At 42.1% G+C, this 24,311-nt stretch overlaps 1 protein-coding gene across 4 annotated transcripts in view; it reads right to left on the bottom strand.

Moving 5' to 3' along the window:
* Positions 1–24,311, bottom strand: part of SLC1A2 (solute carrier family 1 member 2) — a 161,355-nt gene that overhangs the window by 10,059 nt on the left and 126,985 nt on the right. For all 4 annotated transcript variants that reach the window (XM_053560074.1, XM_053560078.1, XM_053560076.1 and 1 more), the window contains 3 exons: positions 23,549–23,743; positions 17,743–17,877; positions 3,722–3,953 (listed from right to left, as the gene is read on the bottom strand). In XM_053560074.1, coding sequence (XP_053416049.1) covers positions 3,722–3,953; positions 17,743–17,877; positions 23,549–23,743 — 562 coding nt within the window. The remainder of the gene's footprint in view (positions 1–3,721; positions 3,954–17,742; positions 17,878–23,548; positions 23,744–24,311) is intronic.

The raw sequence follows: 24,311 nt of genomic DNA, 5'->3' as shown, positions 1-24,311 counted from the left end.
ACTGAACCCTTGCATAGAATAGGAGGTACTCTCCTCCACTTCTAAGTAGTTTTCCTAGCTTACCTTATATCTGTCTGTCCTCAACGTCATGTGCAAACTTAAACCCACGACTGATATTCCACATAATGGAGAGACTGGATTTATGGAAGCATTAGAATATGGAGATATGACAAACGCAGCAATGTTGGAAAGAAATCTGACCTTCTTCTTACTCAAGTGGAAGTGAAAAGCATGCATCATGAGCACACACAACATGCAAGGAGCGGAGAAACAGGCGGCCTTCACGAACCAAGCAAATGAAAATAAAAACTATTCATGCCTCCGATTCCTATTAGTCCCACATTTTTCTTAAGAAAGACCATGCAATTCACCAATGACTGCTCCACATGCAGTAATTATAATTAAAATTAAAAAGCTATTGCATAACTTCAAACTACTATTACCAGGCAAGAGTTTGAAAACAGAGAGACCAGCATAACAACAATGCTTGAAGTGGTTATAGTTTTGACCAGAGCTATAGCAAATTTGTTTCCCTTTCAGTGAACTGTCAAGAAAGACTGCCAGGGACAGACTGTCGGCCTGGAGAAAGCTGCCTGTTCACTGTGACCTAAAACATGCCCATTTGGTGCTCGGTAATGAACCTTATCAATAGCAGTGCAAAATTATCAGTCACAGCATGGTGTCTTTGGAAGAGCCAGGTAGCACATGGGGGTAAGTGTTTTATGTTTTGTTTTTTATTTGTAAATACTGGGACCTATGTTTCAAAAGTTGTTGGGACAGCAGTCCCAACTTTTGTTTTGTTGGCATTTCCTTTCCTGGCTGGGCTAAAGAAAGCCAGGACTCCACTCCCCAACCATTTCACCCCTTTCTGCTCCAACCACCTGGTTAATAGAAAAGAAGAAAGGAAATGGCATTGGCAATAAGCATTGACATCTCCCGTCTTGGTTTTTATAAAGAAACTAATAGTGAGACTGAGAATTGACGAGAAAGAAGTTTAAAGGAATGAACAAATGTGTCCCAGATAGTCTTGGAGAGTGTAAATTCACATCCATAGCTCTGCCTGCCTCCTTCCCAAGTTTAGTGTGAGAAGAGTCAACTCGCTTCACCTAGCAAAGGCTGAGGACTGAATAACCTTCACTTTGATGAACCAAATCGCTTCATTAAAAATGCGAACAGCTCGGGTGGCGCCTGTGGCTCAGTGAGTAGGGCGCCCGTCCCATATGCCAGAGATGGCGGGTTCAAACCCAGCCCCGGCCAAAAACCACAAAAAAAAAAAAAAAAAAAAATGCGAACAGCTAACATACTTATTGAACCAAAAGGGCAATTTCAATCATCTTCACGACCTGCTCAGTATGATCATTGACCATTTAAAGGCTAATTAACCAAAAGAGTCTGCAGGTGGTTGCTTGGATAGTCAATTTTATAGACAGACTGAACCTCAACCTATTTGGAACTATCCCAGAAAAAAGGTTATCTGAAATACAGCAAGGAATAAAGATGCTACAAGAATACATTCAACAAATATTTAGTGAGAGCCTATAACATGCTGGACAGTTTTAGGCGCTGGGAGCCAGTAGGACAAATGGGGACAAAGTCTCACTCCTTGTGGGCTTACTTTGTGGTGGTAGGGATAATTCACAAACATCTTCCTTTAGACTTTGAAATACTTTACTTTAAAAAAAAATGAAAAAATTTCTCCTAAGTTACTTGATGTCTTTCAAGGAAAAAAAAGTAAATCCAGAAAGTCTGAAGTCTAAAGATGTCTCCAGACCCACACACGTGCTTTTTCAAAACATGTCCAATGGAATATTAATAAGCCTCTTGACAAGCTCCAAAAGGGCCATGAGCAATGAACAATAGGATTCTTCTTATAATTGTGAAACTTTTTAAAAGTGATTTCATTTTATTTCATATTCTTTTCCTTGTATGGAAATAATTTGAGTTCAGGTCTTATCCCTACTACAACTTTTTACTACAATTTTTTTTTCTTTCCTCTACTGCCTAATTCAGGGCTTTGTAGATAACGGGCACTCAATAAATACTTGATGAATGATCAACATACAGGATGTCATAGGAAGGAGATGGGGTGCTCAACTGAACCCAACAAGGCACACAGTCAGTGATCATTAAATATAACAGAGCATAAAGCTGTTAAGAAGAATGCTGCTGCTGGCTCGGCGCCTGTAGCTCAGCGGCTAGCTGCCAGCCACATAACACCAGAGCTAGTGGGTTCGAATCTAACCCGGGCCTGCCTAACCACAATGACAACTACAACCAAAAATAGCCAGGCATTGTAGCAGGCGCCTGTAGTCCCAGCTACTTGGGAGGCTGCGGCAAGAGAATTGCTTAAGCCCAAGACTTTGAGGTTGCTGTGAGCTGTGAGCTGTGATGCCACAATACTCTACCTCGAGGGCAATAAAGTGAGACTCTGTCTCAAAAAAAAAAAAAAAGAAAGAAAACAAAGAATGTTGATGTTTGTTGACCCAAACTAACATTTTAATGGGGAACAATTGAACACATATACTCAGATGTGGGAAACACTAACTTCTCAGGAAAATGGATTATGCCCTTTAGGTACATCTGAATTCCTAACAATTTGAATCATTTTCACTGATTTATGCATTTGTCTCTTGATGGGTAGATTCCCTCCCTAATTTGTTATCAGAGCCCTGACTTACCCACATGTGTATCTGATGCAGAAGGGCCAATAAAAATAATGTGCTGGTCTCCTAGAATTCTAGACTTATGTTACAGGCCAGCAAAGGGAATTGTGTCTGTGTTGCCTTTAGTTGCCTGGCAAAAATCCTCGTATGTATTTGGAATGATTCGGAAGTAAGACAAGAAGAAATTAGTGGTTAAATGGGATCTTGTCAGTGGAAATCAAAATGGTACCAGATACCTGTGTTGGGTTTAGATTTTCCTCAGCTGCTACATGGAATCATTTTAGCAAACCAACCCCCAGAGTTGACTCTGCTCACCTGCCAGGGTTTGTCCAAGTTTGCTTCACTCTGGTCATGACACTCTGATTTTGACAATGTCAAGTTAGTTACAGTAAAGGCTAGACAGAGCCCATCAAGCTTGAAGACTTAGCATCCAACAGCTTGGAGGAGAGCCCAGAACATCCATGCTGCAGGAAAGAGGGCACTTCCTGGCAGTGCGTGGATATAGTGTTTTTAGCTATCCTTTAATTGAAATTGCTTCCCCACTTTTGGAGCAAAGGGACTTCCAAATGAAAACTCACCCTTCTCACAAACATAATTAAGAGAGAGAGAGTTGTGCAAAGTCATATAGACACATTTTTGACCAACTTATAATATACAGCAAAGAGGAACACGATGCTATATACATCAAATGATGCTAGGGCTTTCTCTTGGTGTTTCTTTTGAGGAATAGAAATACTTGAAAGCCTTATATTCTTGGGCAAAAATTCAAGAAAACCAATCCAGTTAATCAAGTGGGGTGGATGGGGCAAGATGAATATCGTTCAACATCACATAAGTGAAACAAGCAACTGATTGGCTCTTTCCCTGTTAGACCTGTTGATTTTCCACCATGTTAGACACAGAGTTAGATGATCTGGGACTCATAGAAGCTTGGGTTACATGATTCCTTAAAAAAATAAGGGTGACAATAATACATGCAGGGCTTTGTGTTTGTTGTTTAAGAAATGGAGCATGCACTACTATATACAGGTCTCGATATCCATGAATGGGAAAGGTACCTTGCACTCATCTACTATGACAGAGTTGTGCGCGGCATAGACACACTGATTAGAGTTGCTTTCCCTGTGGTTCTTCATGTCATCATAAATGGATTGAGTCTTGGTCATTTCGATATCTTCATGCACTCGGTGCTGGGAGTCAATAGTATCCAGTTCAGACTTGGAAAGGTGGTAGACGATCCCAGCCCCAAAAGAGTCACCCACAACATTGACTGATGTTCTCATCCTGTCCCTGGGGACAAAGCACAGGAAAAGTTTAGGGAGGAAGCAGTATGATGTGTTGGTTAAGAGGTCAAGGTCTAGGGCCAGAGAGACCTAGGGTTGCATTTTGGCCCTACCTTTTACGTTAGTTTAATCTGGGGCAAGTTGCTTAAGCATCATGAGCCTTGATATCCTAATTTGGCAATCAAAGATAACAATCATACGTCCCTCACAGGCTTGTGTGAAAATTAAATGAGATAATATATAGAGAGTGCCAAAACAATGTATACACATTTTAAGAAAGGAAAAACTGTTTTAAAAATGTGATACCTCAAGTCACATTTGCCTTCTGCAATTACAACGGTGCTCAATGTGACCTGTATTCATGTCTTGTTATTGATATATGTTGAGTATTACAATTTTAATACGTTTTTTCCTTTCTTAAAATGTGTATACTTTTTTTGGCACCCTCTGTATATAAAGTGTTTCACAAGTATCCGGTAATTGGTAAACACCCAATGAACAATAGCAAAGAAAAGCAGGAGGAGGAGCAAACAATTAGAGAGAAAATAGTGTCCAAATCACAAAATGAGTTCTCACACTCCAGACACACCTAGCCACGTCCAGCAATTCCTCCTGATTTAAACAATTCTTTGAAGATTCCACACTGTCTCAACTATTTATTAGTTCTACTGTAAAGACTAACCACATATGACAGTGGTTCTCAACCTTCCTAATGCTGCAACCTTTTAATACAGTTTCTGTGGGTCATGACCCACAGGTTGAGAACTGCTGACCTATGAACTCTCCCATAATAGAAAAGTCATCTTTTTATAAGTATGGAAACTAACCCTACCTTTTCCCTGTATCCCCCCCCCGTAAGACACAGCAGTTAGGCAAGAAACCCAGCCACAAATTTATCATTGACCAATATGTGTTATGACTATGTGTCCAAATAAAAGCAAATTTTTTTTTTTTTTGCTAAAAAATTTAACTCTCCCGGGTGTTTCGGAAACCAAAGTATTAAGAAACTCCTTCCTTATGTTTGGAGAATACTTAGAGACCTAAAAATAGACCTGCCATTCGATCCTATAATTCCTTTACTAGGTTTATACCCAGAAGACCAAAAGTCACAATATAACAAAGACATCTGTACCAGAATGTTTATTGCAGCCCAATTCATAATTGCTAAGTCATGGAAGAAGCCCAAGTGCTCATCGACCCACGAATGGACTAGCAAATTGTGGTACATGTATACCATGGAATACTATGCAGCCTGAAAGAAAGATGGACACTTTACCTCTTTCATGTTTACATGGATGGAGCTGGAACATATTCTTCTTAGCAAAGTATCTCAGGAATGGAAGAAAAAGTATCCAATGTACTCAGCCCAACTATGAAGCTCAATTATAGCTTTCACATGAAGACTATAACCCAACTATAGCACAAGACTATGGGGAAAGGGCCAAGGAAGGGGAAGGGATGGGGGAGGTTTTGGTGGAGGGAGGGTAATGGGTGGGGCCACATCTATGGTGCATCTTAGAATGGGTACAGGTGATTGCACTAATGTATACAGCTATGATTTAACAAAAAAAAAAAAAGAAAGAAAAGAAACTACTCCTTCCTTAAATCCTGTGTTACAAGTTCTGACTTGAAAAAATATGATGGTTCATAACTCTCCCTCTTAGAAGGTCAGTGCCAGGAAAGCTCATTAAGTTTTTTAAAGTTGTGTCTTCTCATCCATAAGCTCAAGCCAAATCGATGTGAAGAATCCTTTGGCCATGTTTACTACATATTCCAAGTCCTAAATAGAAGGATACTGGAAAATCACACAAAAAATCAAAAAAAAAAAAAAAAAAAAAGGAGAGTTTAGGTAAAGATGTTGCAAAGACATTCTTGGTCCAGGACATTCTAGCTTTTCCAAATAATATCATTTCCAGGCACAGTGGAAACTTTAATTTGTTCTTGGAACAAAGGCCTAAAATAAACTCTAATTGCTACTATCAAATCTATTTTTCATTACAGAATAATAATAATGGAGCTGCACTAGGAAGAGTCTGGCCTTGCCCCGTTGGGAGGCCAGCTGCCTGTAAGGTATAAGCCAGTGGTCCTTCTGGTTTCAACTTGGAAGATACTGTGTATACAGGGAAGGAACTAATTGGAACTGAATGTTAACTCTCAGGGGCATCTCTCTCCATCTGAGAATGGTCTTGCCCCTCCTCTTCTTTGGAGAGTCTGCCTCAGGTTGATCAAATCTATATGTGAAAGAAGTCCGGATATTGAGGTATCCATAAGATCAGCCTCAGAGTAGACTGCTAATAAGCCCCAGTAAAGGACCACAAGAAGGAGTTCATGGTAATAGTTCTTAAAAAGCATGGACTCTAGAGGCAGCCTGACTTGGTTCAAATGACAGATATGCCCCCTTACTTGTTGTACAATCCTGATAATACTTAATAATTGTGAGCCCTAATTATTTACTTCATCTATAAAATGGAAATAATAAAAATGTCCCATACATAAGGATTGTTGTGAAGATCAAAAAATATAACAACGTGCTTAGCACAGTTCCAGACATTTATTAAGAACTCAAAAAAAACATTACTTAATATATGATGTGTACTTTCAGTATTACTATAAATTTTGTCAAGTCAATTCAAATAGGTTTGTAGCAGCTCCCAAGTGGAACATCCAAATATGCCTGGTTAAACTGCTATCTCCCTCTGAAAACATTAACCTTTATTATGAAACAACAATGCCTATGGTAAGACTCCCAAATAACTAGATGCATTATTTGTCTATCATATAATTGTGATCTACTTTGCAGCTATTCAACAATACTCTTAGTCCTTCCGGGCTTGTGTCCTAACTCACACATCCAATACCTTTGACCAATTGTTAAATTCCAAAGAATGCTAAAGTGTTCAGGAGAAATGCTCTGAGTAATCATTGATCTTATGGCTCAGAAAAATCTGATCTGCCTATTCTGGAAAGAGAGAGAGACCAAAAGTAAGTTGGCAGGGGTGTTGATAATGATGATGATAGCTAATACTTATATCACACTATGTATAGGAATATACTTTATAGATACTGCCTTGTTTAATCATGACAACTCTATAAAAGTATGCGTTTTATAGAGTTTGTGTCCCTCAAAATTATTCACATTTACTAAATGACAAAACTGAGGCCTGGAGAGATTAATGGCTACCCTAAATCCCATATCTTAGCAAAATTATAGCACGAACTCCAGAATCCACTGCCACATGTTGCAAAGCACCTTGGACCAGACAACCTAACTTTGAATCTAGTTTAGTCACTTCCTGTGTGATCATGATGACGTGCTGCTATGTTCTAAACGTTTGTGTCCCCCACAATTAATATGTTGAAACCTAATCCTCAAGGGGATGGTATTTGGAGGTGGAACCATCAGGAGGTGATTAGGTCATGAAGGTAGAGATCTCATGAATGGGATCGGCACCCTTACAAAAGGGGCCCACTATTTGACATTGCTTTCCTCTTCTATCACGAGAGGTTAGAGTGAGAAGACAGCTGTCTATGGGGAAGCCAGCCCTCAGCAGACACAGAATCTGCTGGTGCCTTGCTCTTGGACTTCACAGACTCCAGAACTATAAGAAATACATTTCTGTTGCTTACAAACCACCCATCTATGGTACTTTGATACAGCAGTCTAAATGGACTAAGACACTTGCTCAAACAGAATTTTATTCTGATAGCCCAAATATCTACATTATAGTATTTTGGGAAGATAAAATTAATTCCCAACCAATAGTTGCCCCTCATTATGTGTCATTTCATTTCCCTTTGGGGTATAACCACCCTCTATACACCGTCCCCCCCCCCCCCCCACACACACACACAGTCATACTCCATCACTGGACAAAACCACAAAATACTATCCTCAAGGGCTAATGACTTTTACAGTTTAATAAAGTCATTTCCACTCAAATGGGTGATAAAAACCCATAAACTCCTGTTTCTTAACCTTTGACTTTCTTTGACACCAAATCCTTGCTTTTGTGAAACAGCCACTAAACCAAGTTTTTAGAACAGTATTTCTGGGTGAGCTTTCCCTGCATTTGTTCATTGACATATATTTTCCATGCCATTAGATATCCTTAAATTTGAAAAAGAATTTGGCCAGTGGAAAAAGCCATTAGGACAGGAATGAATGGAAGTCAGACTAGTGTAGAATCAAAGCAGACTGATGTCTGATACCAAATTGAGATGGAAAGGATCCTATACCTAGGGCCCTAACCCAGGGCTTCCAACTCTCACCTGAGCAAATAACTGCTTATCTGACCATTACATACAGAATGAGGCTAATCCCAACCTTGCAGAAGGCTGTAAGTGTTAAATGAAAGGATAGTGATACTCAGCATGACGTAAGCACTCATTACAGTCTGTAGGAACACATATGCATGAAACATTATTTTCTTACCCCTGTTAATAGCTAATTAGAAAGAAGAGGACATCAACTCTTACACTTTATGAGTTATTTGTTAGTGACTCCATTCATTCAACAGAAGGTTGATGAGCATTTCCGTGTTTGCAGATCATTGTGCCAAGTATTCTCCAGGCAGCAATGAATAAGACGAGACCCCTCTCACACTCTCTTTCCCCTAAGAACCACACTCTCTTTGTCTAGAGTGTGAAGAATCTTCCAGTAGAAATAAGTATCATGGGCAACAGAGTTATGTAGCTGGAATACTTCATCACAACTGGGTCATAGGCAAAGTTTCAGAGAAGTGTCTTGAGTTGGACCCTAACAATGATTATAAGAATAGTATGCACGAACCCTACAGGGTAGCAGCACTTAGACAAATTCAGGATGGCTCACAAACACAGTGAGGCAGGAAGTAAGAATTGACCAAATCATGTACAGCCTTATCATCCAACCTCAGAAGTTAGAACTTTGTCCTAAGTGTAAGACGGACCCATTGAGGAGAAAGATCACACTAGTTTCACTCTGAAGGACAAGACTGAAAGAGTGACATCCAGTTAGTGAGAATATGGTAGGTGCAAGAGAAAGCTAGACTTGAGTGAGGCTTAAGAGACAGCATACTGGACTTGGAAGACGGGTTGTCTACAGGGAATACAAGACAAAAGAGGCAAGAGTCCCTTTCAGATTTTGGTTTGGATGACCCAGGGATAGTGCTGCCTTATGTAGGGAGAATGGGGGGAGGGGTCAGGATGGGAAAGACTCTGGCTTCAGTTTGGACGTGTTGAGTGTGAGGTATGTGACTCAGTCAGGAGTCTTGGATAGGGACTGAGGTCAGGAGACCATTTGAGGTACAGGTGGTAAATCAGAAATCATCATGTGTAGATGACAGTGGGGCCATGTGGGTGTTTGGTTCACCCTTGGAGAGAATGCAGAGTAAGAAGAGCAAACCATCTAGGTTGGAAGGCTGAGGTCAACTGACATTTAAGGGATGGGCAAAAGAATAAGAGCCTGCAAAAGTGAAAGGAAATTAGAAAAGTTGGGTGTTCATAAGTATAGGGGAATAAGCTTTTAAAATAAAGATGTGGTGAGCAATGCTAACTATGGCATAGGGGTCACGTAAGATGAGGAAAAGAAGTATCTTTTGGTTTTAGCAATAAAAGGGCCACTATTGGCCCGGCACAGACAATTTCAATACAGAGGGATTGAAATTAGCCCAATATAGGTAAAAAATTGAATGTGAGGTAAAGAAATGTAGACATTATGTTCAAGAAGATTGAGAAGATGAGAGAAAATGGTAGATAGATGGAGACTGGAGATGGAAGAATTTTTGTTTTGTTTTATTTTAAGAGGTGGAATATTTGAATGTGTTTAAGTCAGAATGAGAAGAAGCTAGTAGAGAAGAAGAAATTAAAGCTACAGAGAAGAGGGAAAAATGAATGGATTTAGGTCCCTTGGGAGGTCATAGAGGATGAGAATCCAGAGTGGAGATGAAGGTTTGGAAGGATCCTATTCTTATTGCTACAGAAGAGAAGGAGTGAAGGGCAAGCTTGTGAAGATAGATTTCTAAGCAATATGGCAGGAAGCTAAAGGATATTTGTTGAATAGCAAGATGTTAATTTAGATGAAACTAAAATATCAGAGCTCTATCATGTCAGGTTCCTTGGCCACAAAGCATACTGGGAAAATTCTGAGGGTTCCCATCTAGGAGGCAGGTCATGGCCATTCTGTATGCCTCCCCCTTTCTGAAAATTGTGTAGAAAAGAACACCCTGGAGGCTACTATGAGGATCTTGGACTAGCTCTGGGGAAGTTTAACTTTGGCCCCAAGCAGGATAATGAGAATTTATGGTTCACACGTGGAAAATTTCTCCACAGGCAAATAGTTTCATTTTCTCTCACAATCATTCCCTGACTACTCAGGAAACCCTGTCTTTCACTTTGATCTCAGATTTAAGGCTTGGTAAAAACAAATCTTAGAGCTCTTGATGCTATCTTTGGGCCTGGATGCTGTATGTCAGGACTCCAAGAAAGAAATAGAGATAAGAGCAAAATCTTGCATTCAGTGGATTCACTACAGATTACACAGATATTCTTGGGGGACACCAGGAACCAAATATAAACGAGGAGCTTGACTCAGGTATTTCATACTCAGTCACTGGGTCTGTTAACTGGAAGAAAATCAAGTGCCAAGGTGCTTTATCTTTTTTTTTTTTTTTTTTTTTTTCTCAGTCAATCCTCTCTAGTAGGAAGATGCAGGGTTGTCTGGAAGTCCTGGTTCTCACAGATGAATAGAGCCAAGGAATCAGGGCCACCCACAACTCATCTGGGCCCTTGTATGGGATCAAATCATATAAAATCATATAAAATTGTCATTTCTGTAGGTCTAAGAGGCCAAATATTGGCAATTTCATATGGTTCAACTTTACATTAATAGAAACAAACCAGAGTTTCTGCCTCTCAGAATGTAGGATGTTGAGGAAGTATCTTCAGGGGCATAGTGGGACAAAAGGGTTATCTGAGGCCCCAGACACGAGGGAATCTGGCACAATTCTGGGCATCCAAGGGCTAAAGCCACATGGTGTTAATGAAGGGAAGGAGACCCACCTAAGCATTGGTAAAGAATGTGAACTTTGGATCAGCCTGGATGGGAATACTGGCTGGGTAGGGCAAGTTTCTTAGCCTTTCCCACTCACCTTCCTCATTTGTAAAATATGGAAACTAATACCCACTCTAAACACCTTGAGAAGATAATAACTGGTAACATGTATTAAGTACTTGTCAACTGAGACAAGTTTCACCAAGCAAGTTTCACCAAACTTGCTTATATGGCACAAGTAAACTCCGCATCATGTTTCTATAATTAGTCCTAATGAAAAAGGGGTCAGATCATTTCCTTTTATATTCCTCCACCAAATCTTATAATACTCTTCTTCTTGCACCTACCACACTCTGTTGGGATTTGTTTTCTTTTCTCTTCTTTTTTTTTTTTTTTTTTTTTGGAGACAGAGTTTCACATTGTCACTCTTGGTAGAGTACCATGGTGTCATAGCTCACAGCAACCTCAAACTCTTGAGCTCAAACAATCCTCTTGCCTCAGCCACCCAAGTCGTTGGGACTACAGGCACCCACCACAATGCCTGGCTAGTTTTTTTTTTTAGAGACAGTGTCTTGCTTTTGGTCAGGCTGGTCTTGAACTCTTGAGCTCAAGCAATCCATCTGCCTTGGCCTCCCAGAGAGCTAGGATTATAGGTGTGAACCTGTTGAAATTCCCTGTTGGAATTTCTTGATGCCATTACTAGGCAAGAAGCTCTTTGAGTGCTGAGACTGTATTTTATTTACTTTTGGCACAGGTGGGGTAGGGGAGAGAAGAGAAGTACAGGAGGGAGGGGAAGCCAGTATGAGAAGGAAGAAAGGGTATGAATGGGTTGTTAATTTAAGAGTTAAAAACACATGAACTCTCCATATATAATTGGATTTTGTCTAGCAAAACATCTGGTTGGATGCTTTGGTGGTAAAAACTTAGGATGCAGACCATCATCTAGAAGGATAAACAGGGAGATGCAGAGGCCCCAAAATCCTTGCAGATGAAAATAAGAGAGATATCCTGAGAGCTGGGGAAAGACCCAAGAAAGATAGAGATCAAGGAAGTCTGACAAGGAAGGGAGTCTGGGAAAGGTGAAAACCAAGGCAGAGAGTTTCCCAGGGGTGGGGAACACTAAAATTTTTTTTAAGATGTGCCTAAAATTCAATTTTTATTTTATTTTTGTGCTACCTGAAATTATTAACAGTGAAACAACTTTTGAGAAGCAATGGTAGGTGAAGGAAGGCTTTCTCATGTTTATTTTATTATTCTCCTACCTTTGATCCCTCCTCTCTCCATTGAGCACACATTTCTTTTGTGATACATTAAAAGATGATTTTGTTGTGCTGAAGTATAGCCACATCCTACTCTCTTGATCTGCAATTACACTGCTTTGAGTCAGGAACTCTTTGGTGGGAGTGGAAGGTCTTAGTGGAAAAGTGTTCACATTCCATGGTGAGTTTGATGCAGACTAGAGATACAGTAAGATGTAGAAAAGAGGAGAATTCAGTGGAAATGGGAAACTAGAGGAAAAGACTAAGATAAACATAAGTTCCTGGAATTTTAGAGATATGGGTGACATAGGAATTAGTTTTCTTTTCCACCAGATATGGGGTAGAGGTAAGTCAGTTTTGTGTATATGCCTGCCTTTAATAATAATAAAAAAATACAGAACCCAGATTGGCACACTTGGAACACCCAGATCTTCTTGGTGTGACTCCCAATTCATCCATTTACTATTCACTAAATTAGTATAAGTTACTTCTGTCTGAAACTCAGTTTTCTCAACTGTAAAATATTATTAGCTATCTCATAATTTGCTGACATTTACAAAAGTCTTCAATTCCATTTTTATTAAATGAATGCATGAGCTGTCGATAATTACTGCAAAAAAAAAAAAAAAGGTGTTCATATAGTCACAGTCATGAAGTCCTGCTCTTCTTCCCTATCTCTGCTTCTGGAAGTGGGGTCCCCTAAGACTAGGGGAACTAGTCTGGGAACTTGTTAGGCCAATTCTTTAGCCCCAACCCAAGACCTCTTAAACCTGTGGAGTTTCTATTCCCTCCAGAGAAGGATGCTAGTGGGGAAGCTTCAGAGTCCTTCTGGAGGTCAGAGTCCCTTTAAGGTCTTCCTTATAAGTGCCATCTCAACTATATTCCTATATTAGCACACATGCGCCCAGAAAAGATCTCACCAGCAGAGTCCTGTGTGAGACAGAGGCTACAGGTCCATTTAGGCATCACTTTATTTTTCTCACACATAGGCAGACCCAGTTATTTATTTCTACTTCCTGGTACTGGCTACCAATTCGCACTCCATTCTGCAGCCTTCAAAGCGAGTGGGATCTCATAAACATCAGTGAGATCTCATAAATAACTGCCAAGGGGCCAACACAAAGGGCTTCTTGGATCTGTAAGAAGGTGCTGGTGTTGATCAGTCCCATTCACCTTGTGTTCTAGGACTTGAGCATTTTTCATAACTAAAATGTTGGTTTTCACCATGGCATTTACAGGGCAGCTAAGCCTGCCCTGTTAAAAAGCATCCAGGACTTAGCAGGCAGTAATGAACCTGGGCTATTCTCTAGCAGTTGGCAAATGCCATGATACACGAAATGTCACTGCAGGCTTTATTTGGTTTAAATTGAAAAATTTCTAGAGTTACGAAAGCTTACCAACCTTGCTTAGAGAAGAAAAAAATCCCCCCTTTTCTTTTTCTCTGCTTCTCCTCTACAGACTACTTTTCTAGGGCATGACCAGTCTCCCCTGCACCCCCATTTCAATTCAGAACCCCCACCTTCTCCCCAGCTCACAGACTAATGAGCACCAGACAGCCACAGAGCTCACAACCAAGAGCAGATTTCCAAAACTTCTCTTGCTAGTGAGAAAGAATGTGGCACCATTACTAACTCAAAGCAGATCTGACCCAGCTACAGACACCCATGCCCCATTTTCCCAGGATCCTCTACCTTTCGTTTTTCTTTTCTTCTCAAAAGGAATGACCACGCTTATTTATATACAAACATTCATCACCACCAGAATCCTTCCCTAGGTCTTAAAACTAGATGGGTACTCAAAGGCATTGGGCCTAGCCTCTTGCTTTCCAACTGCTAAGTTACTGTTCCCGTTGCACATGTGATGTAGTGAGCAACTTGCCAGCATCCTATAGACAGTAAGTGCAGAGCTCAGAACAAGGGTTCCTGCCTCTTAGGCTTTCTCTCCTTTGAGCACATACCTTCCTCCATCTGGGTTCAGAGCCCCAGAATGAGAGAAGAGCTCTTCATTTGCTCCTTTCTTTCCAGCTCCAGTCCAGGATAAAGTTTTCTCTTAATGATTTCATCCATATAGCTAATCCGAAAGTATCATCATTTTAAAAAATTTTTATTATTCAGCCAACTCCCTTCTGCTGACATACTTCAGCCCCGGAGTTAGGCTGGCCCGTCCTCCTGTGCAAGTGCGAGCATGTGCACACCTGCAGGGGGTGATCCAGGAGGACCCGGCCCTCTTAATTCCATTTGCTAACATCTAGGTCAGCAGTAGGCAGTGTTTTGAATGGTTCACAAAGTAACTCTCACCCAACAGGCTTGAAAGCAAATGACTGCCGAGAGGACAGGGCCCACACTGGCAGACCAGGGCCCACTGGCAGGGGGAGGGCTGGAGGACTTAAATTCTAAGACAGGCTAACAACTTCATTGTCCCCCCATCTTGCCTCATTTAGGATGTTTGTTTTGTTTTGTCTTAATCTTGGGAGGGAAGGAAAAAAAACAAGTTGAACAAAAAATTCTCTGATTAGTATTTAGAACCAGGGGTATCTTAGTCCGTTCGTGCTGCTATAACAAAATACCTGAGGCTGGGTAATTTGTAAAGAACAGAAATGTATTTCCTCACAATTCTGGAGGTTGGGAAGTCCAAGATCAAGGTGCTGACTTCTGGTGAGGGCCTTCTTGCTAAATCATCACACATTGAAAGGCATAAGGGCAAACAGAGAGCAAGAGGGGGCCGCTTTCACCCCTTTATAAGGATACCACTCCCACACACCCAGGAGGGTAGAGCCCTCATGGCCGAGTCACCTCTTAAAGGTTCCACCTATTAGTATTGTTACAATGACAATGAAATTTCCAACTGAGTTTCAGAGGAGTCAAACATTCAAACCATAGCTCAGGGGTGACCCTACGAAATCTGTCTTTCCCTATCTTTCTGACTCTGGACTTCTCTGCTCAGCCTCTCCACTGTTAGAACTGTTTGGTACAAATTAGGAGACCACATAGGGTGGGGTGAAGGGCCCTGAGCAGACCACACAAGCTCTGCCTCATGTCAGTCGAGAGACTGGGCCCCTGTCATCACCAGTGTCCTCATCTGTGACATATACTGCCAGGCATGCTAAGAATTAAATGGACACCAATGTTAAAATGCTGCAGTGTCCACCAAATGTCAGCTCCTCTTCCTCATCCCTGATCGTATCAGTGCATTTTTTTCCCACTGAAAGACATTTTTTTATAATGGAAGGCAGCCCCAGGAATAATATTTTTTATAAAGATGAATCTCTAAAGATGGTTTCAAGCCTCAGAAATAAGCTTAAGAAGAGATGAGGTGATGTCATTGAGGCAGGCAGGAGACCCTAATGAGAGCTTGAGTTGAGAAGACTCAAAAAAACAGCAGGTAGCAGGTCCTAGGGGAGCAGGTGGGATTGGGATGGCTGCCTGGCTCTCTCCTCTTGTGCTGAGAGGCCCTGATTATCAGCCAGCAACTCTGGTAAGCCCTGTCCTCAGATCACTGCCAACATCTTCTCTCCTTCTGCTCCTCCCCATCCAGATCCTACCACACACCTTTGTCACTGGCATCCTGTCCTCTCCCAAACCTTCCTACTCACACCCAACTACTCAGTCTCGGCTGCCTTGTCTGAACAGATGTCATGGGAAAGGCTGCCCCTTGGGGCCAAGATGAGGCATAGAGAAAATCAAGCTAGTGGGGAAGGGCCCCACTACCTCGCTCTTGCCACTGAGAGATTCTCAGGACAGATGTGAGGTTACTTCATTTTCTCATCTCCTTTCTACTAACAGTGCTTCTAGTCTTCTGATGGTGACCCATGACCTTCCTTGCAGCCCTGCTGAGCTGAACAGATCATGCTCAGATCACGTTCAGATCACACGCAGGAAGCCATGTCTTATCTCTAACCTAAGCCCCACTGGCGGCACCAACAGCAAGCCAGTCTTGGGGAGAGATCAGGCTTCCTTCTAGCCCTGCAAGAGATCTTTCTTCCCTTCAGCCACTCACATTTTTCCTTCTTTAGAAGGGTGGACATATGGAGGAAGAACAAATTCAAGTCCACAAAATGTGGCTTCTGGCTCTTAAAATCTATGCCAATAAATGTCAGAAAAATGGCCACTGGCCTACATGTGAGGCAGCTGAAAAAGTATGTGTTGGCACTTTGACCTTAACTCTCCCTGGTGGCACTTGTCACTGTGATTTTGATGCCCCTGGCATCACCTAAGGCCCCATCACTTAACTCCAAGAGCAGACAGGAGGCACGGATTTTCACCTCATGGAACCTCAGAGCCCAAATGGGCCAGTAGAGAGCAGCCTTTCCCCACTTCTTATTGGAGACTATGGGCTAGACTTGCCCCCTTTGTGGATGAGCAGTGGTCTTCTACACAAAAATGCCCTTCCCTGGGAAAGTGAGCTGGGCTACACATGCACGGTCAAGTTCAGGTCTCTATGCATGGCCTTCAAAAGGCTGTCCATCTTGCCTCACACTTTGCCCCTCCCTGCCTCCAGCAATCTTAGACCACTCGTAGGTCCCACCCTGTTTGTAACTCTTGCACAGGCTGGCTTTGGCCGGAATGGCCCATTTCCTCTCCCACTAACATACCCTGGGGTCATTTCTATCAGTGGTGATTTAGTTCAGCCACTCCGCCTTTAAAGGCTTGAACAAGAACACAGTGAGCTTCCCAAACAGGTAGACCTAGGGTAGAATCTCTGTTCATTCCCAAGTCACTTTACCTCTGGAAAGTTCAGTTTCCTCAGCCGTAAAGTGGGAGTAGTCACCCTGGACTTTGAGGACTGTTATAAGAGGAAGATGTAAAGTGCTCAGTGTAGTGGCCGGCACCTCATGAGTACTGGAACTCAGTAACCTTTTCATTGTTTCCAGATATTCTACCCTTCCACCCCAGCCTGGGATAGAGGCCTCTTCCAATCACTGTGCTTTTATATGTGTGCTATTTTTTTAATCTCCTATAATGAAATATAATTTATATACATAAAACGTACCGATTCTCAGTGCATGGTTTGATGAGCTTTGACAAATACGGGTGCTGTGCACACCTGTGCGAACACTTCTATCACTGCTACAGCTTTCCCGTGTCCTTCCCCAGCCAGTCTCTACTCCTCCACCCCTGGTTCCAGACAACCACTGATCTCTTTCTATTTCCCTATGTTCTTTCCCTAGAGCTTTTTGGAAACCACACAATACCTATTCCCTTGTGTCTGCCTTTGTTCACTTCCTGTTCAGTGATGTTTTGAGATTCCTTGCATAGATGGATAGTTGGTTCCTTGTTACGACACTTTTAACTTTGTATTATAATCTGACTGATTCCTGCACTAGACTGGAAGGCCCTCAAAGATTCCATCTTCTTTGTTCCCAAGTAGGCACTCAGTAAATGTGAGAGAAGCCGCCTGGGGGTTGCCCTGGTGATTGGCTAAGATATGGGCTGCAACCTTGCCAGCCATCCACCTCTGGGGGGCGGTACTCACAATCCCCAACGAACCCCTCACACATGGGCACTTACAGCAGCCAGTCCACAGCTACCAGCAGGCTGATGTCCTCTGTGGGCAGGCCCACGGCCGTGAGAATGAGAAGCATGGTAACTAGCCCAGCACTGGGGATGCTGGCTGCACCGACACTCGCCAGGGTCGCCGTGAGGCTGTGGGAACAGAAAAGACCAGGTTATGGGAAGAGAAGAAGTCATGGCAAAACCATCCCTGGGAATTTTAAACTCCAAGTACCAAGACCCAAGATCAAGGTCTATTTGGTTTCTGCTCATCTGTGGTAGAAGCTTAAAAGTTCATGAATTATAACCCTATTATCATCATGATATTTAATATTAGACTAACAGGGCTCAAAGATGGTAAGCAAGGCTTTAAAAACAGGCAGAAAAATATGAACAAAAAAAAACCCAAATCACCCTTAATGCTCTCCGGGAACAAACTGCATTCATTTCTGCTTATGCCTTTACGTTTCTACAAGCATCTCCGACTTTTGGACTACGTGGCAGGGGTCTGGGAAGACCATTGCCAATGTTAACACGAGAACTCAGAATTGAAAATATCCAGACCTGACTGAGTGGACATCAGGGGAACAAATCAACACACTGCAAATGACATTAAGCTTCAGACGCCTGTCCATTTTCACCAGGCGCTAGAAAAGACATTATTCAGAAAGAGAGTGCCAAGAAATGATAATGAAATGAATACAGGTTTTCTTTCTGAAGCATCTCATCAGTTTCTTTCCAAGCAGTGCCAGGGGCACCCCCAGCACTCATTTGAAGTCTGTCTCTGGGATACGATTAATCCAGGGTTCACGTGCTTTATCTACACACCAGGGTGAGGAGTGTCTCTGTGGTCCAGCAAAGGGCAGTGACGTGTTTCTTTTCTGGATGCCATTTATACAAGCTCTCATGTCAAAATGCAAGGATACTTTTGAAAATATGGATTCCCACGTTGACTTTGTGGGTGCTGAAAAGAAAAGGGGGCTTCTTTCTTTGTGGTGATAAAATCCTAGAGTTTCTAGAGTAGAGACTCAGGCTCCTTGCTGCTGAGAGGCAGCCTCTCAAAGTGTTTTAACAGAATCCAGGCCATCAGCATATCCAAGCATATGGGGGGGATTCTCACAGTTGGAAGGGACCTGAAGTTACCTACCTCCAAAGTCTGTGATTTGAGCTGCTGTTTCCATATTGCTGTCCATCCCAGCTTTAGGCCTGTCCTAACGAAGAGACACCTCCTTTGGGTGTGCTCTACAGATCCAGACTTCGCCCTCCCCCTGTCCCACCAAAGCAGAGCTGGTGTCAGGATTCAGAGACTACTTATTAACTACATGATTACAGTCAAGTTAGCCTCTTTGTGCCTTGATTTCCTCCTCTGTGCAAAAGACATAACAAAGGCTTCTCCCTCCGGGAGTGGTCAGAAGCTTTCAAGAGTAATCGAAAAGCACTTAAAGGAGTCCAGGCACATTAAAACCCCCAGGAAATGTGAATTCAGGTAGAAATCCAGGCAGGGCCAGGCTGCTTTGCAATGAAAACTTCCCTAAAGTCCCAAGAGCTGGAAGGTGGGAATTCTCAGCCATTTGCCCAAGACAAACAGAACAGGAAGGAAGGGGAATTTCCCAAGTTCCAACAGTCTTAGCCTTGTATGTTTTATTTACAGTATCAGTAGCTTCTGTCATGAATCACTCTTCCATGCCCCTTGTGCTACAGCCGCATTATCTGGTTATCTTTTGGCTGTGTGAGACAAAACCTTGTAAAGAGGATTCTTCCTAGAAGTTGGTTCCCCCTGTTCCTCTACCCCAGTAATAGCCTCATCATCCTGCCATGGGCAGTGTCTGTGGGAGTCCAAGCCCTGCAACAGCTGCATGGGCAGTGTCTGCCCCTCTCTCCCCACATCCTTTTCTGGTTTGCCTGACCTTCCATGCCTCTGCTTCCTGGAGCTAGTGCAAGGTACCACATAGATGGACAATATCAGAGCAGAACCTCACACTGCACTGCAAGGGACACACTTAAAATATCTGCTTGTCCCATGAGGAAACCATCATGGGGGGTGGAGTACCTTCAGGTCACACAGCTCAAACATGGTCTCCCGGGACTTGAACACTGATCTGCTTGTTCCAGCACCATGCTAGCTCATTGCCCGCATTCCTCCCCACACTGAAAACTGAATTCACATACATGCTGAGAACTCCTCATCACTGTTCTCCCACATGCAGGGAAAGGGGAGGATGAGGAATTGGCTTGGAAGCACAGCATGAAGCTGGACTTGGCTATTTTCCTCCCATTAAATTGCAGGCAGTGAACTACGTATACCTGTGATGGGACCTCCCAGGATAGCCCTATGGTGTCTATAGCAGGCGTCCTCAAACTTTTTAAACCGGGGGCCAATTCACTGTCCCTCAGACCGTTGGAGGGCCGGACTATAGTTTAAAAAAAAAAACTATGAACAAATTCCTATGCACACTGCACATATCTTATTTTGAAGTAAAAACAAAACGGGAACAAATACAATTCACACCACTTCATGTGGCCCGTGGGCCGCAGTTTAAGGACGCCTGGTCTATAGTTAAGGAAGACTTGGCTGAACTTGCCCAGGGGCCTGAGATTTAAACGTAAATGGCCTTATCCTTTGCCAAGTGAAAATACTCAGTAGTGTCATTGTTAAGGTAAAACAAGCCCTATATAGGTAAATATACATAATTTGAGCGTGATCCAAATCACTTAGGCACTGGTCCATTCTCTCATGTCTAAGTCCCCCTCTAATGATGTACTTGGTGGGAGGCACAGTTGCCATCAAGGCCAAGAATTGAGGGCCTGGAAGTCATGTTGGCCAGACAAAGGGCTCCATTAAGAAACTCCTTACATCTGTGAGTTTTAAAGCAAACAGGGTCAGCAGTCTCATGGGATATCTATGAGACGTAATTAGAAGGCTTGATACTCCAACTTGAAGAATGTTCTCCATTGTCTAAAATGTCATAGAACTCACTGTGTCACTGACACATGTTTCTTTAATCTTCCAGGAGTACTATTGCATTTTACTGGACATCAGTAATAGTGACAATACTAGTAGCTAATGTTTATTGACAGGGAACTGTGCACCTGACACAATGCTCTCAACCACCCCAGAATGGCTGATTATTGTTGTCATTATACAGAAGAGGAAACTGAGGCTCCCCTTATAGTGTATACTTCATTGGGTGGTTGTGAGGATAACATTATGTATATAAACTAACACATGCAACTCAACAATATAGTACAGTAGAGACAGTCTGTGTGATGATTGAAGGCACAGACTCCAGGGTTACCTGGCTGGGTTCAAATCCCATTTCTACCACTTAAAAACAGTATGATCTCTGGCAAGTTAATTCACCTTACAGGGCTTCATTTTCTCCATCTATAAAATACAGAAAACTAATACCTACTTTTTAGGGCTCTTTCTGGGATCACAAGCTAAAAGCCTTAATTAATGTGAGCAAACATCAGCATTTGGAAACCTAAATTTGAGGTCTTCCTCTAGAGGCTGCATGTGACCCATTCTCTGAGCCTCAGTTTCCTCATCTCCAAGAATAGATGAGATAGTTTGCCAAGAGCTTCCCTAGGAAATTTTCTGGATAATGCATTCTAGCAGATTAAACAAAAGTGATTCTTATTTGATATTTTTGCATTCTGTGCGTTGATATTTTATCCATGGAGAGTTTTTCTTTTCTCTGTTTGCTGACTTAGTTGCTGGACTGAACTCAGATGCATGTGGAATACTCATTAAATCTTTTGCAATGGTTATAAGGACAGAGAAGAAACCTGTGTTTCAACAAAAATATCCCTGAGCTGGCTGAATACCTCAAAGCTAGACAGATTAAACTCAGACTTCAAAGTGTCATTCCATGGCGGTATTCGCCCCTAGAACACATGGCGAACATGTCTAGTGGCAATCTTCAGCACTATGACAGACATAGGCAGTCCATCAGTTTAGACTTTTTAATAATCTGAGCGTGTAGAGAAATCAGACGTGACTAGACTCTGCTTCTTAGGAGAAGTCTCCTAAAATGGCCCCATACCACTAAAGGCTTCCTAGAAAATGAACTATTGGAAACCATGGGCCTACCAGACACCAGATTATTACAGGAATTTCTAACATAGAAGTTGACAGTGTTGGTTGAGGTTTGAAGTGGGGAGAAAGGGCTAGTGCCTTAAAGAACAATGCCTCTTCTAATGCCCAAGGAAACAGGTAAGTCAAACTACTATTCTAATATCTTCCTTTGAGTCACAGTCAAAAAGCAGAAATGTTGCGTAGTTGAAAGAGGTTGGCTGTGGAACAGAGATTTGACTTGTGCCTCTGGTGCCCACAGCAATGAGACCTGAGTTTATCAGATAATTTCTCTGGGCTTCATTTTCCTTAAAATGGGTATGATGACTCTCCCTTCTCTTCAGTCTTGTTGGGCATGTAAAGAGTTGCCACCTTAGAGAAACCATGAGAACAGAGGTATTACTGTTACGGAGGCAGAAAGTATCCTTCAGTGTCTACCTGAGTCATTTCTCAAAGCGACACACCTGTATCTTGGCTATTCCAGCATGTAGAATTCTCTCTCTAAATAAGTACATTTGTTACACAGAATGTAACCCACTCCCAGTATTTTCTGATCTCATAGTATCTGGAAGAGGAAAGAAAACTTGAAGAGTTCAAGGTTTGCAAATGCAAATGTCCTAAAGGACCAAGCAGGGTGACAGGAGCAACAGGCCAAGGATAAATAAAAGGAAGCAGGGAAGAGTGTGGAGAACTGGAGTGCCCCTGTCTTCTAAGAGGATAAACTAATTTTTTTGCAACATATTATAAGCCAAACAAAGCAACACTCTGGGCTGTATTTAACCCATAAGCTACCAATTTACAGTTCCAAATTCCAAATACCTTCCTCATTTACACACAGGTGAGGAAATTGAGACACTGAGAATAGGAATCTGACATGAATAAGACCAGGTGACTGGTTCATTGTGGGGTTTTTATTTTTTACATTAATTGAAGTCAGAAATTGGCAACTGGCTCAATTGAATATCCTGTGCGGAATGGCAGTGATCATATTCAGATCATCACAAAGTGTTTAATTTCATGCTATAGTGTCAATACAACATTGACTGGTTTAAGACTAGTATTTTTAGTGACGCTACCTAAAAACAAGAAGCTGAGGAGTTGACTTGACCAGAAGGTAAAATCTTTAAGTTTAGGAAGAAGCAATGTGTTTTTAGTGATCTCTCGGGAAAAGGTTCTTTCTGAGTTTTTTAAAATGAGAAAACTATATATATATAGCTTCAGCAAAATAAAAATTGCGTGCTATTCATTTGTAATAAAATGTTATATAGGTCATATTGAGGAATCTCTTTCTTCCAGTATTTCTTCATTTCTGCCTAAAATATTGAAGGGAACGTATTTTAATGAAAGAAATATTGAATCCAGACTTGACCATTGCTGGCCCCAGAGACAGCCTTTCAAGCTCATTTCTAGTGCTGTGGCCTTGGACAAACTACTATGCCTCTTCCCACCTGAGTTTCCTTGTTTATTAAACAGCTGCCTTGCCTCCATCATAAGATTGCTAAAAATCAAACAATATCCGATGTCCATAGTGAGTTGATATGTGCAAGACAAATAGAAGATATTAACACAAGTCTTCTTTCTACCGTGACCTTTTCCCTTTGATGGCTGACAGTAATCCTCTTCTCTTATTACTCTCATCATTCTTCCAGCAGGAGAACTGGAATTCAGGTGGTCTCTGTCAGGTGGAGTTAGCATGGAGGGGAAGTAGGGCAGAAAGTTGTTCCCAGGCTTCCCCCCACCCTCGCTCACCTCACGGTCACAATCTGGCCTCCATCCAGGACAACGCCATTCATCTGGGCTATAAAGATGGCAGCTACTGCTTCATAGAGGGCTGTACCATCCATGTTAATGGTCGCCCCAACTGGGAGGACAAATCTGGTCACACGCTTATCGATCCCTAGATTTTCTTCCAGGCAACGGAAAGTGACAGGCAAAGTTCCAGCACTAAGGGACACAGAAAAAAGGAGAGACAAGGTCATGTCCACTTTAGAGAAACAGGACAAAGAACAAACTGGAATGCCACTGCAAGGGTTTCCTTCCTTTGTTACAGTAGAACAATGTGACCTGCATCTGGAGCCAAATTAAAAACCAGGGAGTTGGAGGCTCAAACTCAATCTTATTAAGATGCTAATAGGCAGCAAAATAATTTTTTTGGTTCTGGTTTTTGAGAGCTTCTAGCAGCTCCTTCTCCTTTGCTTGGTCACTGTTTCTATCTTGGATTCAGTTTGGAAGTGCATCTGGTTGCCCACATAAATTGGGTTGCAAAACAACAACAAAACTGTGTCAGAAAAAAATCAGCTTGTCAACAGTGAAATGGAACGAAGAATTTTTGAATGACCCATACTGTCAAGCTAGAAATGCTGTTTCCAATAAAATGACTACATGGATTTCATCCAGCCCCTGGGAATTGCCCTGAGCAGGGCTTGTGAATTTGAAAACCGACATACACATCACATACCCTTTGGCACAAACCTGAACTTCAAGCAATTCATTGGGGAATCTCATGGACAAT

The sequence above is a fragment of the Nycticebus coucang genome, chromosome 14 (assembly GCF_027406575.1).
Source record: "Nycticebus coucang isolate mNycCou1 chromosome 14, mNycCou1.pri, whole genome shotgun sequence".
Lineage (NCBI taxonomy): Eukaryota > Metazoa > Chordata > Mammalia > Primates > Lorisidae > Nycticebus > Nycticebus coucang.
This window is presented reverse-complemented; position numbering and strand designations above follow the sequence as displayed.